Source organism: Podarcis cretensis (assembly GCF_951804945.1).
Source record: "Podarcis cretensis genome assembly, chromosome: 8".
NCBI lineage: Eukaryota > Metazoa > Chordata > Lepidosauria > Squamata > Lacertidae > Podarcis > Podarcis cretensis.
Genome location: NC_137177.1, coordinates 25,805,259 through 25,826,864, shown reverse-complemented (window position 1 = coordinate 25,826,864; position 21,606 = coordinate 25,805,259). Strand labels below are relative to the sequence as shown.

At 47.1% G+C, this 21,606-nt stretch overlaps 1 protein-coding gene across 5 annotated transcripts in view; it reads right to left on the bottom strand.

The window, feature by feature from the left end:
• The window catches only part of LOC307221609 (mitochondrial peptide methionine sulfoxide reductase-like), a 54,685-nt gene extending 45,601 nt beyond the window's left edge, over nt 1-9,084 (bottom strand). For 4 of the 5 annotated variants that reach the window (XM_079986279.1, XM_079986284.1, XM_079986285.1 and 1 more), the window contains exon 1: nt 9,041-9,084. In XM_079986279.1, the coding sequence (XP_079842405.1) occupies nt 9,041-9,069 (29 nt within the window). In that variant the 5' untranslated portion in view covers nt 9,070-9,084. Of the gene's footprint in view, nt 1-3,452; nt 3,491-9,040 lie in introns of those variants that run through there. The other variant, XM_079986282.1, reaches the window with a different exon arrangement.
• Between the last annotated feature and the right edge of the window lie 12,522 nt (nt 9,085-21,606).

Genomic DNA, 21,606 nt, shown 5'->3' with positions numbered 1-21,606 from the left:
TTCTTCCAGTATCTCCTTTATTATCCTCCCCCCACGCCCCCCCCCATCCCTGAGTGTGGCAGCCAAGGCTCAATTGTCACCTGAGTGAGTGAATGAATGCACACGTCCTATAATTTCCTACTTGATGTCAAAAGGCATTTAATAAGGAATCTTTGTGAGTGCCTAATAACACTCTTGCCAGCAGAGAGAGAAAGGGGGAGACACCCCCTACTTCACAGCTCTCTTGCTTTCTTCTCCCTCACTTCCATTTGCTCTGCTAATTGTGCTCGTAACTCCTTTGTTTTGATTTAAGTCTCCTTTTTTGTGTGGAAAGGAGATGAGAAAGAGTGAAATCTGGAGGAGGGAGAAGCCTGAGCAGTAATGAAGAGCCAAAAAGCCACAACCATTGAACAGAGCCAGGCTGAGCAAAAAGCCATCCAGAGGAGGATGCAATTCCTTATTGTAATTTCCACCCAGGCTGCAGGGGAAGAGCTCAGGGCAGTAGCTGAGGCTGATCCTTGAGGGTGAAATCACCAGCTTCAGTCTTTCCCACCTGCCTGCCTGCCTGCCTGCCTGCCTTCTTATTTACAACCAGCAGCTTCCTTCTTCTTAGGCGCCCATCTGCTCTATACATTTAAAGCAGTATTAAACTACCGTATTTGTCGCTCTATAAGACGCACCAGACCACAAGACGCACCTAGTTTTTGAAGGAGGAAAACAAGAAAAAAAATATTCTGAATCTCAGAAGCCAGAACAGCAAGAGGGATCGCTGCGCAGTAAAAGCAGCAATCTCTCTTGCTGCTCTGGCTTCTGGGATAGCTGCGCAGCCTGCATTCGCTCCATAAGGCGCACACACATTTCCCCTTACTTTTTAGGAGGGAAAAAGTGAGTCTTATAGAGCAAAAAATACGGTATTTTAAACAGTCATGGCTTCTTGCCCCAAAGGATCCCAGGAAGTGTGGTTTGTTAAAGGTGCAGAGACATGTTAGGAGACCCTTTCCCCCATCACAGAGCTGCACAATTCCCAGAATTCCCATGGGAAGTGGGAATGCCTGTTAAACCACTCTGGGAATTGTAGCTCTGACTTTGGCCCTTTGTCTTCCTCCTTGCTTGCTTTGTTTCCTTTTGGGCAATGGCATCATACCCCAACCCCCCAACATTTATCCATTTCTGCTATGAAAATAGGAATACCCAGCTACTCTGGGTGTCTTCTAAAGGATGTATACAGTGGTACCTCAGGGTTAGGGTTAAGTACTTAATTCGTTCCAGAGGTCTGTACTTAACTTGAAACTGTTCTTAACCTGAAGCACCACTTTAGCTAATGGGGCCTCCTGTTATTGCTGCGCCGCCGGAGCACGATTTCTGTTCTCATCCTGAAGCAAAGATCTTAACCTGAAGCACTATTTCTGGGTTAGCGGAGTCTGTAACCTGAAGCGTGTGTAACCTGAAGCATATGTAACCCGAGGTACCACTGTAGTTACTTATCTCCTTGGCTCGGGGATTGCATAACTCCATACCCTCCAACATTTCTCTGGTGAAAATAGGGACATCTTAAGGGAAAATGGGTTCAAATCAGAAACCCTGATGGCTTCTGTAAATTTGGGACTGTCTCTGGAAAATAGAGACACTTGGAGGGTCTGTGACATCCACCCCTTCATGGAAACAGTGAATATCCACACAGGGCTCCAGCTTTGAGCTTTACTCTGCAGTCCTCACAAGGCTCTCATTCAAGATCAGATGTGCTCGGGGCTTGGAGCTCCAGCTCCTGCTGGTCCATTGCCCATCCATCTGCATGGCAGATTAGGTGCAGAGAAGGCCCTCAAACCACTTAATGAAATCCTCCCTGATGCTAAGTAGAGTTCAGACCTGCCAATGTTTGCATGGAGGACTGCCTAAGAACTGCGTGCCCATCCTCCTGGGCTGGCTTTTGGGAAGAGAAGCATGCTGTGGAAAGCAATACAAATGACAGTAAGGATGGGAGGCTAATGTGAGCTTCATCGCCAGCACAATCCAAAATCCCCCAGCTATAGCTCAATGGGAGAGCGTCCGCTTTGCATGCAGAACTCCCCAGGTTCAATCCTCGCCATCTCCAAGTGGGGTTGAGAAAGATTCCCTGCCTGAAATCCCAGAAAGCCGTTGCCAGTTAGTGTAGACATTACTGAGCTTGATGGACCAACGGTCTGACTCAGTATAAGGCAGCTTCCAATGTTCCCCACAAACACTCGGGCTATGTACCTATCAAACATTTTAAATATATGTCCCCTCCCTACAAGGAATCCTGGGAACTGTTGTTTGTTATGGGTGCTGGGAATTGTGCCCGCAGACTGTCTTGCCAGAGTGGTGCATGCTCTAGTTATCTCCCGCTTGGACTACTGCAATGCTCTCTACGTGGGACTACCATTGAAGGTGACTTGGAAACTGCAGCTAATCCAGAATGCGGCAGCTAGATTGGTGACTGGGAGCGGCAGCCGAGACCATGTAACACCGGTCCTGAAAGACCTACATTGGCTCCCAGTATGTTTCCGAGCACAATTCAAAGTGTTGGTGTTGACCTTTAAAACCCTAAACGGCCTCGGCCCAGTATGCCTGAAGCAGCGTCTCCACCTCCATCGTTCAGTATAGCGTACAGTATAAGCACTGAGGGCCTTCTGGCAGTTCCCTCACTGCGAGAAGTGAGGTTGCAGGGAACCAGGCAGAGGGCCTTCTCAGTAGTGGCACCCGCCCTGTGGAACGCCCTCCCACCAGATGTCAAGGAAATAAACAACTACCTGACTTTTAGAAGACATCTGAAGGCAGCCCTGTTTAGGGAGGTTTTTAAATGTTTGATGTTTTATTGTACTTTTAATTCTGTTGGGAACCGCCCAGAGTGGCAGGGGAAACCCAGCCAGATGGGCAGAGTAGAAATAATAATAAGTTGTAGTTGTTGTTGTTTTGTGAAGAGCAGACTACGGTTCCCAAGCAGGGTGTGTGCCTTAAACATATAGTGGGTATGCAGTCATTTTTCCCGTGCTAAGTTTAAAAACTAGGCTTGCTCTTTTGTATTGCTTTATACAATGTTGTTTAGTCTACCAGCCTTTCTCAACCTGTGGGTCCCCAGATGTTGTTGAACTACAATTCCCATCACCCCTAGCTAGCAAGGCCAGAGCTCAGGGATGATGGGCGTTGTAGTCCAACAACACCTGGGGACCCACAGGTTGAGAACCGCTGGCTGTTGAATTAATTTAATTTCATTGTTTTTCAAAATGTTGCATGGATTGATTTTTGTGTGTGCACATTTATTTATATTATGATTTGTAATTGTTTCTCATGTTTTTTAGTTGTTACTGTTTATTTGAGTTGTTGTGGGCTACTTTGGGCACAATCTCATGGGGAAGCAACATACAAATAAACAGGCAAGATGAGATGAAAAAAGAAAATTATGGGGGAAGGCAATCCAAATTACGTGTCATCCAGAGGCAAAAGGAGCCTCCTACCTGTATAAATGAAACCAATTCATTCATTTGTTTCATCTTTATGCCGCCCATCCACCTAAGTGCTCTGGGCTGTTTCTGTAAGGAATAAAATACAGTTCTCAATAAAAACCTCTAAAATCAAGATAAATTATGAAACCAACAAAAGCCTGGCAAAGCAGAGCACAACTAAAATAAGCATAAAGCACAGCAACTGTAACAAATAAAAGCAGCATAAATCCCAGAAAGGGGGAACCTGGTGCAGAAACTGAAGAGCTGGGTGGGATTGTGCTGCAAAGAACCTGGGAAATCCAGAAGGTCCTCAAGCTGGCAACTTAAAGATCATAGTGTAAGCCAGTGGTGGGGAACCTGGCAAACCTCCAGATATTGTTGGACTCTAGCTCCCATCTGCCCCAGCCAGCATGGCCACTGGTCAGGGATGATGGGAGTTGCAGTCCAGGAATGGCTGCAGGGCCACAGGTTCCCCGTTGCCAGGTGAGCGTCTCTGGGGAGCAGTGGTGGAGGAAGAGGAGTGGGGGGGAGCGCACCGTCCCCAGCAGCGTGATCCTGGTGGAGTGCCATCGTGGCTGCCCCCTGCCCGTGCTGGGCGCCACACATTCGTAGGTTGTGTGCCACGCCCCTGCGGGTGACGTGCCACGCCACCCAGGACATTCACCACGCCCCTGTGGGTGGTGCACCACACCCCCAGGACATGTGCCAGCCCCACCCCGGTGCCTGAGCCTGAAGCTCCACCACTGCTGGGGAGGGCATTCCATAAGCAGGGTGCCATCACTGAAAAGGCCCTCTTCCTTGTAGCTGCTCACCTCTCACTTCATTCAGCAGAAGGGCCTGGGGGAAGAGAAAATTGGCCTCTGTTTGCTTGTTTTAAATGCTGAATTCTGGTTCTGTGGCTCATAGGGGAGGAGGCAGCATGGTACCAAGAGGACTGGAGCCCACTGAAAAACCAATCGCCCGAGACACCTCTGAAATCCAGAGGTGAACCAAGCTTTGGTTGACTTGCTCAAGTGCCTGGCTGTGTTTTTGCACCATGCCCACCAGATTACACTTACAGCTGGAAGAATGAGGTGGGGGACCCCTGAGAAGCTAGTGATGCTGTACCAATAACCAGGTGTGTGTGTGTGTGTGTGTGTGTGTGTGTGTGTGTGTGTGTGTAGCATACAAATGTGTCCCTATGTAAAAACAGAAATAATTCTCTAGAAACCTAGCACAGCAGGGGGAGGGCAGAACTAGAACCCTTCTCCTTGATGGACTTGCAGTAAATTTTTACTTGAAGGAGTGTTCAAAAACGGCACCTCCTCCATTTGCATTGGCCCAGCCCACTATGCCACCTCAGTCCCACATTCTGCTGCCTTTTGTACCTAGGAAGATAGGAATATGCCTTAAAATGAGTCAGACCATTAGTAATGTCTACACTGGCTATCAATGGCTTTCCAGGAGTTCAGGCAGAGGATATTCCCAGCCCTGCATGGAAATACCGGGAGTTGAACCGGGATCTTCTGAAGTACAAAAACCTCCTGGAAATGTAAAGAGAAAGAAGGTACCTTTAACCACATGTGGTGGTCGTGTAAGGTAATAAAAGCATTCTGGGAGTTGATATATAATGAATTTAAAAAAAAAATGTTTAAAATAACCTTTATTTTAAAAAACCAGAAGCTTTTTTATTAGGAATTATAGGTACTGATATCCCAAAGGAGCAGAAAAGACTTTTTATGTATGCAACTGCAGCCGCACTGATGCTACTAGCCCAGAGAAGGAAAGAAGACCAAGTCCCTACCGGAGAGGGATGGCAAACCAAGCTGTTGGAGTATGCCAAAATGGCAAAACTGACCTGAAAGCTCAGGAAGCAAGAAGACAAAAACTTCAATAAAGAATGGGAAAAAATTATAATTTGTTTAGGAGACCACTGTAAGCAGATGAAAGCATTAGCAGGATTTTAATAACACTTGTAATGTAGCAAATATCATGAATATGGAGAGATATAAAACATGGATTATGAAATAATATGCAGTTCAAAAGGTTGACAAAAGGACCTACGGAGGGTGGGAAGTCTGGAGATTCAGAGAAATCTCTAAGTATGGATATGTATTTTGTATTGTAATTCTACACTTGTAAAATCAAATACAAATTATTTCAAAAAAGGAAAAAGAACCAGAGACCTTCTGCATGCAAAGCAGATGCTCTACCACAGGCATAGGCAATCTCGGCCCTCCAGATGTTTTAGGACAACAACTCCCATCATCCCTAGCTAACAGGACCAGTGGTCAGGGATGATGGGAATTATAGTCTCAAAACATCTGGAGGGCCGAGTTTGCCTATGCCTGCTCTACCACATGAGCTGAAACCCTTCCCCAATGTTGATTGACCCAGCCTTGCATTGATCCATAACCTTTAGTGTGTCTTCCAGGCTTAACATCAGCATCACCCGAATTCAAGATCTTAAAAGATGAAAAAGACAGATGCTCAGCTGTTTTCTTCTCTTTCCTTATCCAAGTGACAGCTGCCAGTGGACTAGGTAAAGGTAAAGGGACCCCTGACCATTAGGTCCAGTCGTGGACGACTCTGGGGTTGCGGCGCTCATCTCACTTTATTGGCCGAGGGAGCCGGTATACAGCTTCTGAGTCATGTGGCTAGCATGACTAAGCCGCTTCTGGCGAACCAGAGCAGCACATGGAAACACCGTTTACCTTCCCACCGGAGCGGTACCTATTTATCTACTTGCACTTTGATGTGCTTTCAAACTGCTAGGTTGGCAGGAGCAGGGACCAAGCAACAGGAGTTCACCCCATCATGGGGATTCGAACCGCCGACCTTCTGATCAGCAAGCCCTAGGTTCTGTGGTTTAACCCACAGTGCCACCCACATCCCTGGCCAGTGGACTACATCAGAAGTAAAAGCACCTGGGGGGGGGGAGATGATGGACCCAGCGACCCGCGAACGAAAACACCTACAACTGAAATAAAACAAAGATGGAGACCACGTGAAGTGAAACCCTCCTCCGTGGCCCGCACAATGGCAGCTGAACCAGATAGCTCCGAGTTCATTAGATTCTCCAATAATGTTGAAATGACATGAAAGGCATAAAGGAAACTCCATGGGGGAGGGATGTGGTGCTTTGTGGCAGGAGCGGCTGTGTCATTAAAAGGATCCATCGGTGGGGGAAATTGCATTGTGGATTAAATTGCAGGGTAAAACTGCGTGTTTGGGAGGGGAAGAGAATCTTAAATTCAAGTGATTACTGCAGCTGAGAATGAATTAAAATCCCAGTGCAAGCAATTTAGGTCACAATCAACGTGCTCAGAAAGTAATATAGATGGGGGAAATGGGGTGGGGGGCAGGGAGAGAACACCAAGCTCCAAATAGGGACATTTGTCGCTCAGTGGGGTGGGAAATAGGTATAGCGTGTTGATTTAGGATCTTAATCAAAATGGCTGCTTCCGCCTTTGATTTTTGCTTTTCTCCTGATCTGCTGTTCTCTTTAGTACTGAACGTGCTGCTGACTTTACAGAATCATCTGCACCAAGGACATGGCCCCTCAGGCCTCTCCACCTGGCCCTCAGGACTCTCTTCCCAAGCCGCACCGCTTCCCTTACCAGGTCACATCCCTTACCAGCTCTGCTTTTGCCCCTTCCTTGAGGGAAATGCTACACTGCCCTGAGCCCCATGGAGGAAAGGCAGGGTATAAATGTTGTTGTTGTTTAGTCATTTAGTCATGTCCAACTCTTCATGACCCCATGGGCCAGAGCACGCCAGGCCCTCCTGTCTTCCTCCTGCAGTTTGGGCAAACTCATACTGGTAGCTTCGAGAACACTGTCCAGCCATCTCGTCCTCTGTGGTCCCCTTCTCCTTGTGCCCTCCATCTTTCCCAACATCAGGGTCTTTTCCAGGGAGTCTTCTCTAGTAATAATAACAAAAAGAATCCAGGGAACTGTAGTTTCCCTCTTACCAAGCTGCAATTCCCAACACCCTTAACAAACTACAGGATTCTTTGAGAGAAGCTGTGTACAGTGGTACCTTGGGTTACAGACACTTCAGGTTACAGACGCTTCAGGTTACAGACTCCGCTAACCCAGAAATACTACCTCGGGTTAAGAACTTTGCTTCAGGATGAAAACAGAAATTGCACAGCGGCAGCACAGCGGCAGCAGGAAGCCCCATTAGCTAAAGTGGTGCTTCAGGTTAAGAACAGTTTCAGCTTAAGAACAGACCTCCAAAACGAATTAAATTCTTAACCCAAGGTACCACCGTACTTTAAATGTATGGTGTGGGTGTGACCCACGTCTCCAGTGATCTCTCCTCTGAAGGAATTCAAATACAGTGGTACCTCAGTTTTCGAATATCTCAGAAGCTGAACGTTTCGGTTTTCAAACACCGAAAACCCAGAAGTAAATGCTTCCATTTTCGAACACGCCTCGGAAATCAAACGGCTTCCGCTGCATCCCCCCTCCCCCCAATTTTCTCCCTTGACGTTGCAGACCACCCTTTGCACCTTGGTTGTCAAACTTTTCAGAAGTCGAACGGTCTTCCAGAACAGATTACGTTCGACAGCCAAGGTACCCCTGGAAGTGCTAGCCTTCCTGCTGCTGTTGGACTCCAGATTCCATCAGCCTCAGCTGGCATGGCTGATGTTCAAGCATGATTCCTGAATGGGACAGCTGTATATTCCTGCACTGCAGGGGGTTGGACTAGATCAGGGTTTCCCAAACTTGGCCCTCCAGCTGTTTTTGAACTACAACTCCCATCATCCCTACCTAGCAGGATCAGTGGTCAGGGATGATGGGAATTGTAGTCCAAAAATAGCTGGAGATGCGAGTTTCGGAAACCATAGATGATCCTCTATGGTGGCAGTCATAACATCTAGAAGGCCCTATGTTGGCTATCCCTGCCATTTGCTATAGAATTTTGTTTTGCTATTTTAAGTTCATCATGAAGCCAGTCTAGGAGCCCTTTAGACTGAAGAAATGGGGTGCAGAAATGCCTGCAAACATGAAAAGTCCTGGAGAGCTGCTGCCAGGCAGTGTTGACAATACAGTGGTACCTTGGGTTAAGAACTTAATTCGTTCCAGAGGTCCGTTCTTAACCTGAAACTGTTCTTAACCTGAAGCACTACTTTAGCTAATGGGGCCTCCCGCTGCTGCTGCGCCGCGGCCGTGCAATTTCTGTTCTCATCCTGAAGCAAAGTTCTTAACCCAAGGTACTATTTCTGGGTTAGCAGAGTCTGTAACCTGAAGCGTCTGTAACCTGAAGCGTATGTAACCTGAGGTACCACTGTACTGAGCCCTGCAGTCTAACTCAGTAAAAAGCATCGTCCTGTGCTGCTCCCACCCCTTCAGATACGTGACAGGGAGGCTGAATCGTGCAGCCTGATAATGGTGGAAACAAAAGCATCATTCCTGCACATGTTTGCTGGCCCAGCATCTCAGAGGGCTACGTGGGACCTTGGCCCGGGAGTCTCAGCTACTGAGGGCAAAGCTGGGGTGACTAGATTAGCCAGATATATGTTGGCTTGTTGCCGGAACCTGTTTCAAAGTAGCTGCCTTTGGTATTCAAAATTGGTTTGACACCCACCCATTATGCCACATGCTTAAGCACACCTTTTCCTTTTGCCTTCCTCAGATGCCATTCCAGCCCCTGACCTTTCAGTTTGGCTCTTCTGAAACTGTTCCTTATCACGTCCCATTGCCTTCTGTCCCTTAGGAGATGCGATGAGCAGAACCGAGCACTTGGGCTGCACACACCGCCCGCTGTTGACTCTCCGCCTGGTGCATTGCCGTCACTGGTTTGGAGAGTAGTGTGCATGCGACGTCAGTCGCGGTCTAGATCTGTCCTCCCATTTCTTAGGAAATCCTGCATCTGGGTGCATTTCCCTGCTTCTCCCCAACCCACCTTCAATCCAAACTGAGGAAAAAACAACGACCTAGCTGCAGTTGTAGCCAGCACTGTGTGCACAGCCGTGATTCAAAGTCTTAAGGCAGGTCTGTGGCCCTCCAGATATTATTGGACGTCAACTCCCATCTGCCCCAACCTGCGTAGCCAATGGCCAGGGATCATGGGAGTTGTGATCTAACCACCTCCAAAGGGCCACTGCTCCCTTGTTCTAAGGCCTGGACCTTTTCTTTTCTTCTGCATCAACCAGCACAAAATGAACCCCCTGTGTCATTGGAGGGCTTTTGATGCTGCCTGCTGCAATGTACCAATAATTCTGCTGCCGTTGGCAGAGTGTGTGCAGAAGACCCAACCCCCTTTGTCAATCAACAGGTAACCTGGACTCCCCCCAAAATACTGATGCTTGGAGAAAGAACGCCGTTCCTGCTGGGTATCAGGAATGGACCCTTGCTTGTACGCCGACCAAAATTTCAGCTGCATTGTAGGCTTCCTTCTTCTCCCTCCCAGGACCTTAGGTGCAGAGTGACCTTCTTTCTTCTATCCTCTTTGGCAGGAGCTGTCGGAAGATGCTTCCACTGCCTTGGTATAAAATGGTTAAATCTACACATGTACACACACACACCAGGAAAGGGTGGGGTGGAGGCCAGTTAACAACGGTGGTGCCCTCATTCTGGTTGGAAAGGCGACATTGACACCCTGGGTGTCACCCATCAGCTCACTGCTAAGATCATTCCCTCACTTGGGTCTTATTTGTCTGCCAGCCAGCCGTCTCCTCCCTCCCTCCTTCTCTCCTTCTCTCTCTCTCTTTCTCTCTCTCTCTTTTGCTCCCTCTTCACCAAGAAGAAACAGCTTGGAGTGTTCTGCAGTTCAAACATTAAGGTAATTATGATGCAGCGGGTGTTGGGGGGGGATGGAAGAAGGGGGGAAGAGGGAGAACAGAGAGGGGGGGAGAATGGTGATACACTGTCCTGTAATGAATGCCCTATTGTTTCCACTACAAGCAAGGAATTTGGGAAGAGGGCTTGGAGAGGGTGGGTGAGAGATGTCTCTTGATTCCTGATAGGATATCGTGTGTGTGTGTGTGTGTGTGTGTGTGTGTGTGTGTGTGTGTGTGTGCCTGCCTGCCTGCTATAAGAGACAGGATAAGAGCTGGCATTGAGTGACTAATGTGGGCCATTTTTAAACATAGCCCGGTGATAGGTTTCTTTTTGTGCATGTATTTTAAGCAGCAGCTAGCTGCATACCTCCAGAGAGAGAGAGAGACCTATGGCTGCATTTCCAAATCTGCCAGCAGTGTCCCCATGCCTCAGATGCAGATTTCCTCCAACTGTCACACTTTCCCTGGCCAAGCTTTTCTCTGCACTCCCATTTCTGTCTGGATAGCTGCATCTCTCCAGGCAGGCAGATCCTTCCCTATAGTGCATGACAACACAGGTTCCTCTTCTCCCCACACAGCCACTCCTCTGAATCCCATTGTCCTGCCCGTCTCCCCTCTCCTCCACACAGCTTCCCCTGCAGGTCCCATTGCTTCCTGAAGCGCATAGAAACCCCCCCTCTCTTCCCAGCTTCGCCCATTCCTTCCGCAGGCAAGTCACCCATTAGCATTAAGACGGCTCCTTCCTCCCACTGCCAGAACAGCCTTCCTCTCCCCTGTCATCTCATCCTTTGGCAAGACCCAGAAATGCCACGCCACCCTCTCCTGCGCATTGCACCTTAAATCCGAGGGAGGCTTTTTGTGTGCCTGCCTACCTGCTCCATCCCATCTGCAAGACAGCCTCTGGCTCTCCCCCACCCATAGCCCCATCCCAAGCACCCCCATTGTTCTTCCAGAGAGCTCAGCTCAGAGCCAGTATTATACAGTCTCCAAATCAGCTGTTATTGGGGTGGGGGCTGAAATGGCAGTGCTGTGAATAATCCTTTGCCCAATGAGCACTTCTGTTTAAATACATTTGTTGGGGTGGGGTGGGGGACATAAGAAGCACGGCTTTTCCCCCCCTACACACACACACACACACACACACACACACACACATCCTTCCTCTCCCCCACAACCCCACTTTATGATATAACCCTGGTTCAAAGATGACCTTCAAGGAGAAAGCTAGGGTAAATTCAGGGCGGTTTTAAAAGAAAAAGAAACTAGCTCATGCAGATGTAGCTGAGGCCATTGGAGTGTAAGCAAGTCTCACAGAGATGGGTTTTTTTTTTGCAGATGGGAGTCAGCTGCTGCCCAGACCCATTTTCTTTCTCTCATCTTTGTTGGGAGGCTGCAGGTCAACTTAAAGAGACAGCGATGCAGGAGAAACTGGCGGGGTGTGTGTGTGAGGGAGAGCAGAAATGCAATCTTAAAACACAGGCGTGAAAATGGAACGAGCACATCCCTCCCTGTTTTCATTCTTGCTGAGTTCAGTGACTGTGCAGCATAAAATGAACCTACCCTCCCCCTCCCCATTAAGGATTCCAAAATCCATATTAAGGCACAATAACTTCGTTCGGCAGCTCTGTGGCAGAGCAGCTGCTTTGAGTGTAGAAGGCCCAAGGGTCAATCCATAGCCTTTCTAGGTAGGACTGGGAGAGACCCAAGTAGAGTGGTACCTCGGGTTAAGTACTTAATTCGTTCCGGAGGTCCGTTCTTAACCTGAAACTATTCTTAACCTGAAGCACCACATTAGCTAATGGGGCCTCCTGCTGCTGCCGCACCGCTGGAGCACGATTTCTGTTCTCATCCTGAAGCAATGTTCTTAACCCGAGGTACTGTTTCTGGATTAGCGGAGTCTGTAAACTGAAGTGTATGTAACCCGAGGTACCACTGTATGAAACCTTGGAGAGAGCCACTGCCAGTCAGTGTAGACATAATAATAATAATAATAATAATAATAATAATAATAATAATAATTCATTTATTCATATTGAGCTCTAGAGGGACCATTGGTCTGGCTCAGCAATATAAGGCAGCTTCCTAAAATATCATGAAATGCTTGACTAAAGAAAGGTATTGCCCCATTATAGATTGGGGAGATTTCCCCCGCCCCCCATTCATGGGCTAACACACCTATACTTTTCTCCTGTTAGGAATAGTGTCCAGTTCTAGCAAAACCATTATGCAGGAAATGGAGAACTCCCATCATATCACATTTGATGCTTGCTACATGCAGCCCATCACACTCTTCCCACCCCCGCCGCAGCATCTTTGTTTAAATTCCCGAGGTGTCTTCTCATTTATTTGCCTATTTTTAGAAGTCCACCAGGGCTAGTTCAGTTGTCAGAGAGTCAGGAATGACTACTGCTCCTTCTCGAGTGCACTGAGTTTTGTGTGTGGAATGGCATTTAGAGCAGGGGTGGGGATCTCAGGCCCCAGGGGCCATATGTGACCCTCAGGGCCTGCCTACCTGGCCATTGCGACTAACCCCAAGTCACATTCCCTCTCAGCCCCACACTGTCGCCCTAGGCCACACCCCTCACCAGCCCAGCTTTGTAACCTCCTTGGGTGTTTTTGTCTGGCTGGACTGTGACCTTGAACTCCGAGAATGCCTCTTGCTTGCCTGGATAGAGAGGGATGTATTGGTGTGTGTGGAAACTAGTCTACTGTACAAAGATAAAAGATGTATTATTTGCTCCGCCCACTTTTGCCTCTAGCCCCGCTCATCACTGCCGTTCACATACACCCTCCCTGAAAGGTTGTCCGCATGAGAAAGCAGCCCCTGGGCTGAAAAACATACCCCACTCCTGCCTTAGACCCTTGACCATCAGTTGCTGGACCAGAGAACAGACCTAAAGGGCCCCTCCAAATGCCCTTCTTATTGCACATTTGTTTTATTTTTATTTATTTCACAATGCTTATATGCCTCTTGATTGCACTAAAACTTTGAAGTGCTTTACAAAAAGAAGAAAAACAATGAAAAGATCATTTGATTTTTTTAAAAAAAGAAGCACTGTTTTGGGGAGAAAATAATTTAAATAATCAATAAGCTAAACCAGATGAAAATATGCAACCTTTTCTACATATGGCTTACCAAAACAAAGATGTTTTAAGCAGGTATCAAAAGAAGCACAGCAAGGGCCACGGCCTGATGTCAACAAGGAAGGAGTTGCGAAGTGGGGGTGCTGCCATAGGAAAAGGTTGATTTCTCGGAAGGGAGGAATGAGTGGTGTTGGATAACAGTGGAGATTATTGAAATACTGAATGAGTAGGGTCTGAGCAAGTGAAGGTTGGGAAATGAAGGTTGCGTTTGCAAGAGAGCCATTAGAGAATTGCAGGGCAGCATAAGAACAGGAGCTATGGCTATAACTATAACCTTTTTAAGGAAAAGGGAAGTAAAGAAAGAGTTGTTATGCCTTGTGACTGAACTAGTAGAAGCTAGCTGAAGGAAGTACTGCCATATATGGACACAACTACCCCTTTGCTTGCAAGAATATATGAATGGTTATGATTTTTTTCTTTTTTTGGTGTGCCACCCCTCAACTACTTGCTGTCACCCATCTGATGATGGGTGTCTGGATTTCACTGGCTGAACCCACAGGGGTATTGAACCCCAATATATCCCTAACAGTATTAAATGATGCTTGTAATGGTGCCCGTTCCACAGATTGAAGTAGTCAAGTGGGCACATGAAGGCAAACCTGCAAATAAACAGGGCCCAAGCTGTTATGGGGGTTTATATACTAATAGTAATGCATTTAGCTTGGCCTGGTAGCAGATCAACAGCCCCTGCAGGTCTCGGAGCAGAGGTCTCACATGCTGACCAGATCTCACTTCCGTCAGCAATCGTGCTGCAGGATTCTGCACTAACTGCAGCATCTGGCTTGCATGCAAGGGAAGCCCCACATAGGGTGCATTGCAGTAATCCAACCTGGAAGGAACCAGGGCATGAAACTGCTGTGGCCAAGCTCTCCTTTTCCAGGAAGAGTGGTAGCTGTCAAACTGCAGCCAATGGCATCAAAAGCCGATGAGAGATCAAAAAGCAGAAACAATGTCACACTCCCCATTGTCCCATGGTCTGTAAAGGTCCCCCAACATGGAGACCAAGGGCAACCTACTGTAGTTCCATAAAGGTAAAAGGTAAAGGTACCCCTGCCCGTACGGGCCAGTCTTGACAGACTCTGGGGTTGTGCGCCCATCTCACTTAAGAGGCCAGGGGCCAGCGCTGTCTGGAGACACTTCCGGGTCACGTGGCCAGCGTGACATCGCTGCTCTGGCGAGCCAGAGCCGCACACGGAAACGCCGTTTACCTTCCCGCTGGTAAGCGGTCCCTATTTATCTACTTGCACCCGGAGGTGCTTTCGAACTGCTAGGTTGGCAGGCGCTGGGACCGAGCAGCGGGAGCGCACCCCGCCGCAGGGATTCGAACCGCCGACCTTTCGATCGGCAAGCCCTAGGCGCTGAGGCTTTAACCCACAGCGCCACCTGCGTCCCCTGTTCCATAGCCAGGCCTAAATCCAGGTTGGAATGGATCTAAATCATGGGTAGGCAAACTAAGGCCTGGGGGCCAGATTCGGCCCAATTGCCTTCTAAATCCGGCCCCCGGATGGTCTGGGAATCAGCGTGTTTTTACATGAGTACAATGTGTCCTTTTATTTAAAATGCATCTCTGGGCTGCTTGTGGGGCCTGTCTGGTGTTTTTACATGAGTAGAGTGTGTGATTTTATTTAAAATAAATATCTGGGTTATTTGTGGGGCATAGGAATTCATTCATTTTTCCCCCTTCAAAATATAGTCTGGCCCCCCACAAGGTCTGAGGGACAGTGGACTGGCCCCCTGCTGAAAAAATTTGCTGACCCCTGATCTAAATGAACAGCACTATCACAACTCTACCACCCTCCCCTCAAAGGGGGCATTTGCTGATTAACCTTCTATGGCCTTTGCCATAGAAGTGTTTGTGGGAGTGGGGTTATTGATTTGTTTTTGTTTTATCATGTATTCATTTTGTATTTTTATGTTGTGAATCGCCCTGTGATTTTCAGATGAAGGGCGGTATGCAAATGTAATAAAATGAAATAAATTTGCAATTAGTCAATGACTGTTCCAGCCCAGTGGATCAAGAACTGGTTCCATTAGATGCTTGAAGCATAATCCTAAACTGGAAGACATGTGTACCAAAGGGTAGCCAATGAATTCCCCTCCATATGTTTTAGACTCCAACTTCCATCATCCCTGACTGTTGACCCTGCTGGTTGGGGCTTATGGGAGCTGTGGTGCAACAACCTCTCAAGGGCACTACCCTAGATATATAAACATGGGGTTGGATTGAAATTAGTCTGTTAAGGTGACTCATTGGGTGGCATTCAATGCTAGCTCCACTGTGAGTCAACCTGTTGAAACTGATGGACATGACTAACTTAGGTAGGTTGATTTCAGTCCCTTAAAAGTTTGAAAACAGTTATTTTGAGAAACAGCAATTGGAGCTCCTGAATCCAGATAAGTCACAGATCTTTTTCAAAGATTTTCCTTTTGGTGTGAATGAAGTTTTGAGAGACCCTCAGGGATGTTTTGGTTTTGGTTTTAATTGGTAAATTAGACAACAAAACCACAATAACATTATGCTTCCTGTATGCCCCCAAATAATTGGCAGGCTAACTTTCTGAATAAAGCCCTTTCTAAACTTAAGGGATGCGGGTGGCGCTGTGGGTTAAACCACAGAGCCTAGGACTGCCGATCAGAAGGTCGGCGGTTTGAATCCCCACGATGGGGTGAGCTCCCATTGCTCGGTCCCTGCTCCTGCCAACCTAGCAGTTTGAAAGCACATCAAAGTGCAAGTAGATAAATAGGTACCGCTCTGGCGGGAAGGAAAACAGCGTTTCCGTGCGCTGCTCTGGTTCGCCAGAAGCAGCTTAGTCATGCTGGCCACATGACCCGGAAGCTGTATGCCGGCTCCCTCGGCCAATAAAGCAAGATGAGCGCCGCAACCCCAGAGTCAGCCACGACTGGACCTAATGGTCAGGGGTCCCTTTACCTTTAACCTTAAGAAATTTAAAACAGGGGGATTATTACTAGGGGGGGACTTTAACTGGAACTTGGAAGCAGTAGACATGAAATTACTGTACTCATTTTTGAAGGAGTAAACATGAAATTACTCATTTTTGAAGGAAAAGGCACAATTTTATGCTTAGTACAGAACTATAGTCTGTGAGATATCTGGACTGAGACACCCCCACCCCCACACACAGACCATAGGCTCACATCACATTCTTCTATCCATGGAACGGAGTCTTGGATTGACCATGTATTTATTTTCAAACACCAGCTTCATGCAGGTAGGGGCAATCAGCATTACTGACCAAGCTCCAATCCTAGTAGAAATTATGGCTTTGAATTCTTTGCCCACACACACCCACACACACCCAGCCGGTATTTTAATTCATCACTTCTCACCTCAGCAGTAGATCCTGAGAAAATAAAAGGCACCCCTGATGGGTCTGTAACAGTGTTATGAAAATCTATGGAAGCTTCTTTTGCATGGAACCTGTATTAAAGAGTTATCTGAATTGGAAAGAAAGAGCCAATCGGTAGAATCTGTGTTGAAATTAGCCCATAGATGGTAACTCGCACCAGTGAGAACATCCCAAATGAGCCCTGAAACCTCTCTGGTGTCCTGGAGAGGTTGTGCCAAACCAGACACCTATTGCCATAAGAAGCGGTTGAGTCCATGGACTGGCAGCTTCTGGAACTTAGCAGTTCAGAAAATTATTACACAACCAATAGACCAGACCCTGCTGCTGAATTTATTAAACTTTTTTTAAAAAAAAAATCAAAACAAGGAAATAGAGAGTGACAACAACAAAAATTACTTGGACACCTTTTAATGGTAACTTTGTGAACATGCATAATGTGGGAGCTTATGACATTATTGCAAAAACAAACAAACAATAATCAAATCTCTGCACCTCTCACCAAAAGCGGCAACATTCTGTAAGAACAGAGTCATCTCAGGAACTTAAATGCTAGGAGCTCTCCATGGTACTGAAGTGGCTGAACTTTTAAAGCAGATATAGGCAAACTCGGCCCTCCAGATGTTTTGGGACTACAACTCCCATCGTCCCTAGCTAACAGGACCAGTGGTCAGGGATGATGGGAATGGTAGTCTCGAAACATGTGGAGGGCCGAGTTTGCCTATGCCTGTTTTAAAGTTTTCTATACCTCGGGGCAGTAGAAGCAGAGTCCAGACTCCAGAGCACTCATACCAGTTCCTGCCTGTTTCTTTTGTTAAGGGAAGGGGGGGGGGAATGAAATTGGAATAAGCACTTTCCATGCTTCTTTCATTTCTCTGCACAAATGGGGAACTTGTACATTTCCCCCACCTCCACACTTTGCACCAAGGCCACCTTGTAATATGGGGACAACAATGGCAAGGAGCCTGACTTCCTTGCCTTCCTTAAGGCTCGAGCTGCTGGTGATTATGTCCTGGATCAGCAGAAAAGCCACCAAGGCCACAAACCCCTCCACAGCAATGTTTTATTGTGGCTGTATCCCGCAACATGCTCTTGACTATATTAATAGTCGATTCATGGCGGATTTATTGTTCTTTATTAGTCTGTCTGTGAGGCTTCCCCAACGCTGCCGCATTACTGCTGTCCAGAGGGACTGGAGGGCAACACAAGCAAAGACAAAAAATAAACTAGGGTGTTTGTGGTGTAAAATGTTACAGGATTTCAGCAGGGCTATGCACTGATTGGGAGTGAAGCTTTGTGACCGCCCAAACGTTTTTGCAGTATTGGAAGCAGGACTGTGTACAACTGCCTTGAGAGCATCATGAGCACAAATCGCCGTGAGTGCGCCAGGAAAAAAGGATGTCTGGAGGGCCCCCGTGTCTTTTCAACTGAGTGCTACTTTTACTGGTCCTTGGCCCTGATGGACCTTTCATCCTCACTTCCTATGGTTGCTCTCTGCTAGCATCCCTGGCAAGCTCTAAGAGAGCCTAGTCAAATTACGATTCTGCCATTGTGCTGTGCTTTCAATCATCCAAGTTTTCTGTGGGCTACGCAAATCCCAGCTGATGCCCTTCAGCCTCTCTGTGCTTCGTTACATAAACACACACACAAAAGTGTGTGCTTTAGACCAGAATAGCTTTAAAATAGAAAGCTGTCAATCATATAGGCAGATTTCTAGAGAGACACCTGATGCCCCAGGAAAGATGGCCTTGATAAAACATCTATCCCCTTTCCTCCTTCTTGTTGTTGTTGTTTAAAGTAATTTGTATTAGATTTTCCTAAAGCATAACAAATGTGGGAGGCGGACAAAAGAAATCATAACAATTCTCATCCATAATGAACAAAACTGCGTTTTGGGGTATGTTGAACAACTACAATTTACCCTGAAATGTGGAGATATCCATGCCGTAATGTTTCATGTGTTGCTGGAGGATGATAAATTTCCTTCTGGTTGTTGACAAAGTAAAGAGACTGAAACCATGTTACATCAAAAGTCTCACATTTAGACAGGCCCTTTATTGCCCTGTGGTGTGTTGGATGTTCTAGTAGGGCTATGCCCATATCCTGTTCATCCATCCCTGCCTAGTGGCGTCATTCATGCCCTACCCATTTCTTGCTATTTCTGTCCTCTTTCCTAAGCCCTTAGCCAGCATCTCTATCCATGGGCCAGATCCCACCCACCAGCTTTCTACCTGGAGCCTGCACATGTCACAGTTTCACATGGAGATTCTCAAGAAAGCTGGATTCTGCCCTTGTTTTATCCCTCCTTGCCTAAAAAGCTCATGCTTCTTCACTGTAGCCCTTCAGGTATTTGGCAAAGGCAGAAGTCCTCAGATCAGAAGGAGAGGCTCTTCTCTGTCCTGCCAAGGGTGGAAGCCCAACTGGGTGAGGCAAGAGAGAAGGGCCTTTTCAGTGGCAACACCCAGATTATAGAACACTTTGCCCCATGAAGTGCTGTTTTTTGTTTGTTTGTTTTGGCCAGTTATTGAAGACTTTATTCCGGAAGGCTTTTTGCTGTGTGTAGCAGGCAGTGTTGTATTTTGACCACTGACCCAAACTCTTTGATTGGTTGCCTTATTTGCTTATTTATTACATTTCTATTCTACCTTTCCGTCGAGGTGGCATGCAATGCTTCCCACCCTCTCCACAGTGTGGTGTAGTGGTTAAGAGTGGTAGACTCGTAATCTGGTGAACCAGGTTTGCATCTTCGCTCCTCCACATGCAGCTGCTGGGTGACCTTGGGCTAGTCACACTTCTCTCTGAAGTCTCACAGCCTCACTCACCTCACAGAGTGTTTGTTGTGGGGGAGGAAGGGAAAGGAGAATGTCAGCCGCTTTGAGACTCCCTAGAGTAGTGATAAAGCGGGATATCAAATCCAAACTACTACTACTACTACTCTTCTTCTTCTTCTTCTTCTTCTTCTTCTTCTTCTTCTTCTTCTTCTTTTTCCTCCTCACAGCAACCCTGTGATGTATCACAGGCTGAGAGACAGTGGCTGGCCCAAGATCACCCAATGAGAGGTGATGTGAACCCTGGTCTGTCAAATCCTCATTGGACAGTGTCTTACCACTCTGCCCCTTGGGCTCCCTTGTTCTTTGTTGCTGCCGTTACAAAACAGTTGTTTTGAAGTGTTGCAAGCTGCCTCAGACGGGCTTTGCACCAGAAGGTAGAGATAGAAGAATGACAATAAATAAACAAAGGTGGTACGCCGACAGGAGTTGGAGATTTGGGGGTGCTCTGACTGCCTTACAGTAGAATTCTGTGCATGTTTACGTGGAGATGAGCCTTTGCGTGCACTGTCATGAACTGGTTGGATGCAGAGGAATGGTGGGAGGAACCAGCTGGAGAATCGCCAAGGGAAGAAGGCTCAGAGCCCAGGGAGCGGTGGAGGGACAATGAGTGGTCAGAGGGAAAAGAGAGGAACCAGCTGGGAAGAGGAGGTATTGGAAGCTGAAAGGGTAACAGGCTAGGAAAGTCCGTAGCAGAGAGAAGTCTAGAAGCAGAAGAAGCTGAAGCAGAAGAGGAGGGAGGCCAAGAGGCAGAGATGAGTCTGGCTGGTGAAGAGGCATGTTGCGTCTCCTTCTCCTGCTGTGACAAGCTCCCTTTCCTCCTGGTTTCCCAGAATCAGAAGAGGCATGAAAAAAGCAGAGGAGAGGTCGGCCTCATGCAGGCGCAGTTTCCGATTGCTTGGAAAATGTCCTAGAGAGGAGGGGACTTAAATGGCTGCAGGGAGGTGGGACCTTCAGTCTCAGCAGCTACTTCATGGGGATAAGACTTACTGGAGAGGGTTACTGTGCTCATTAGGCATGACACTCTGCCAAGTCTGCAGAGATTGTGCTCTTGCTAATAAAGAGTGAAGTCCATCTTTGAACTGACTGGCATACTCCTGTGATGTGCTGCTTAGGGGCCCTTTCTAAGGCTGAAAAGAAGCATCTAAATTGGATCAACTGTGGGGCAGCTTTTTCAGCCCAGGGGCCACATCCCAGCAGTGGGCGGAGTCAGAAGCAAAAATGGGTGGAGCAATGGATGTTGTGAATGTTACCCTTGTACAGTAGGCTAGTTTCTCCATTTGCACACCCTTCTTTATTCTCCATCCATGACAACAGGAAGCATGATTAGAGTCCAGCCAGGCAAAAACACTCAAGGAAGGTGCCAAGTTAGAGAGAGGCATGTCCTAGGAGGAGTGTGACCTGGAGAACCCTATTCCTACCCCCTCCCGACTGAGATTTCTCATCCTTGCTCAACCTATTTTAAAAGAGGGGGGGGGAGTGCAAATTATTTAATTGAGCTGACATATGCAACAAGGGTGTTTAAGATTGTAGCCTTAGAGTGCAATCCTATCCAGGTCTACCCAGAATTAAGTCCCAGTGAGCTCCGTGAGTCTTTGCCCCATGCAAGTGTGTGTATATGGATTGTTATTTTCATTCATATCTCTTTGTTTCTGTTGGAATATTTGGCACTGCCCTGGATTACCATTGGTGTTATTTTGCTGTTCTTAGTGTTTCAACATTTGTATTGCGATCTTTTGTGGGTTTATGAATCAAAAGGCAGGGGTTAAAATATTTTATTAAGAAATAAATGGGATTTTAAAAAGAAAATCAATTCTGCACCTTTTGGCTCTCCTGTGGATTTGCAATATGTTCCCCACCCTGTCCACTGGTTTGGAAATATGGAAACACTTCTATTAAGGGGTAGTAAAGAGATCATTATATTAGCCACCTGGGATGATGATCATGGGAGTGAATTCATTCAAGCAGGTGGTAACCCTAACATTTCAATTTCTTGGGAATCTGAACTAGATGGGGAACACTTTAGTCAAAAATAACACACAAAACTGTATTATATTAAG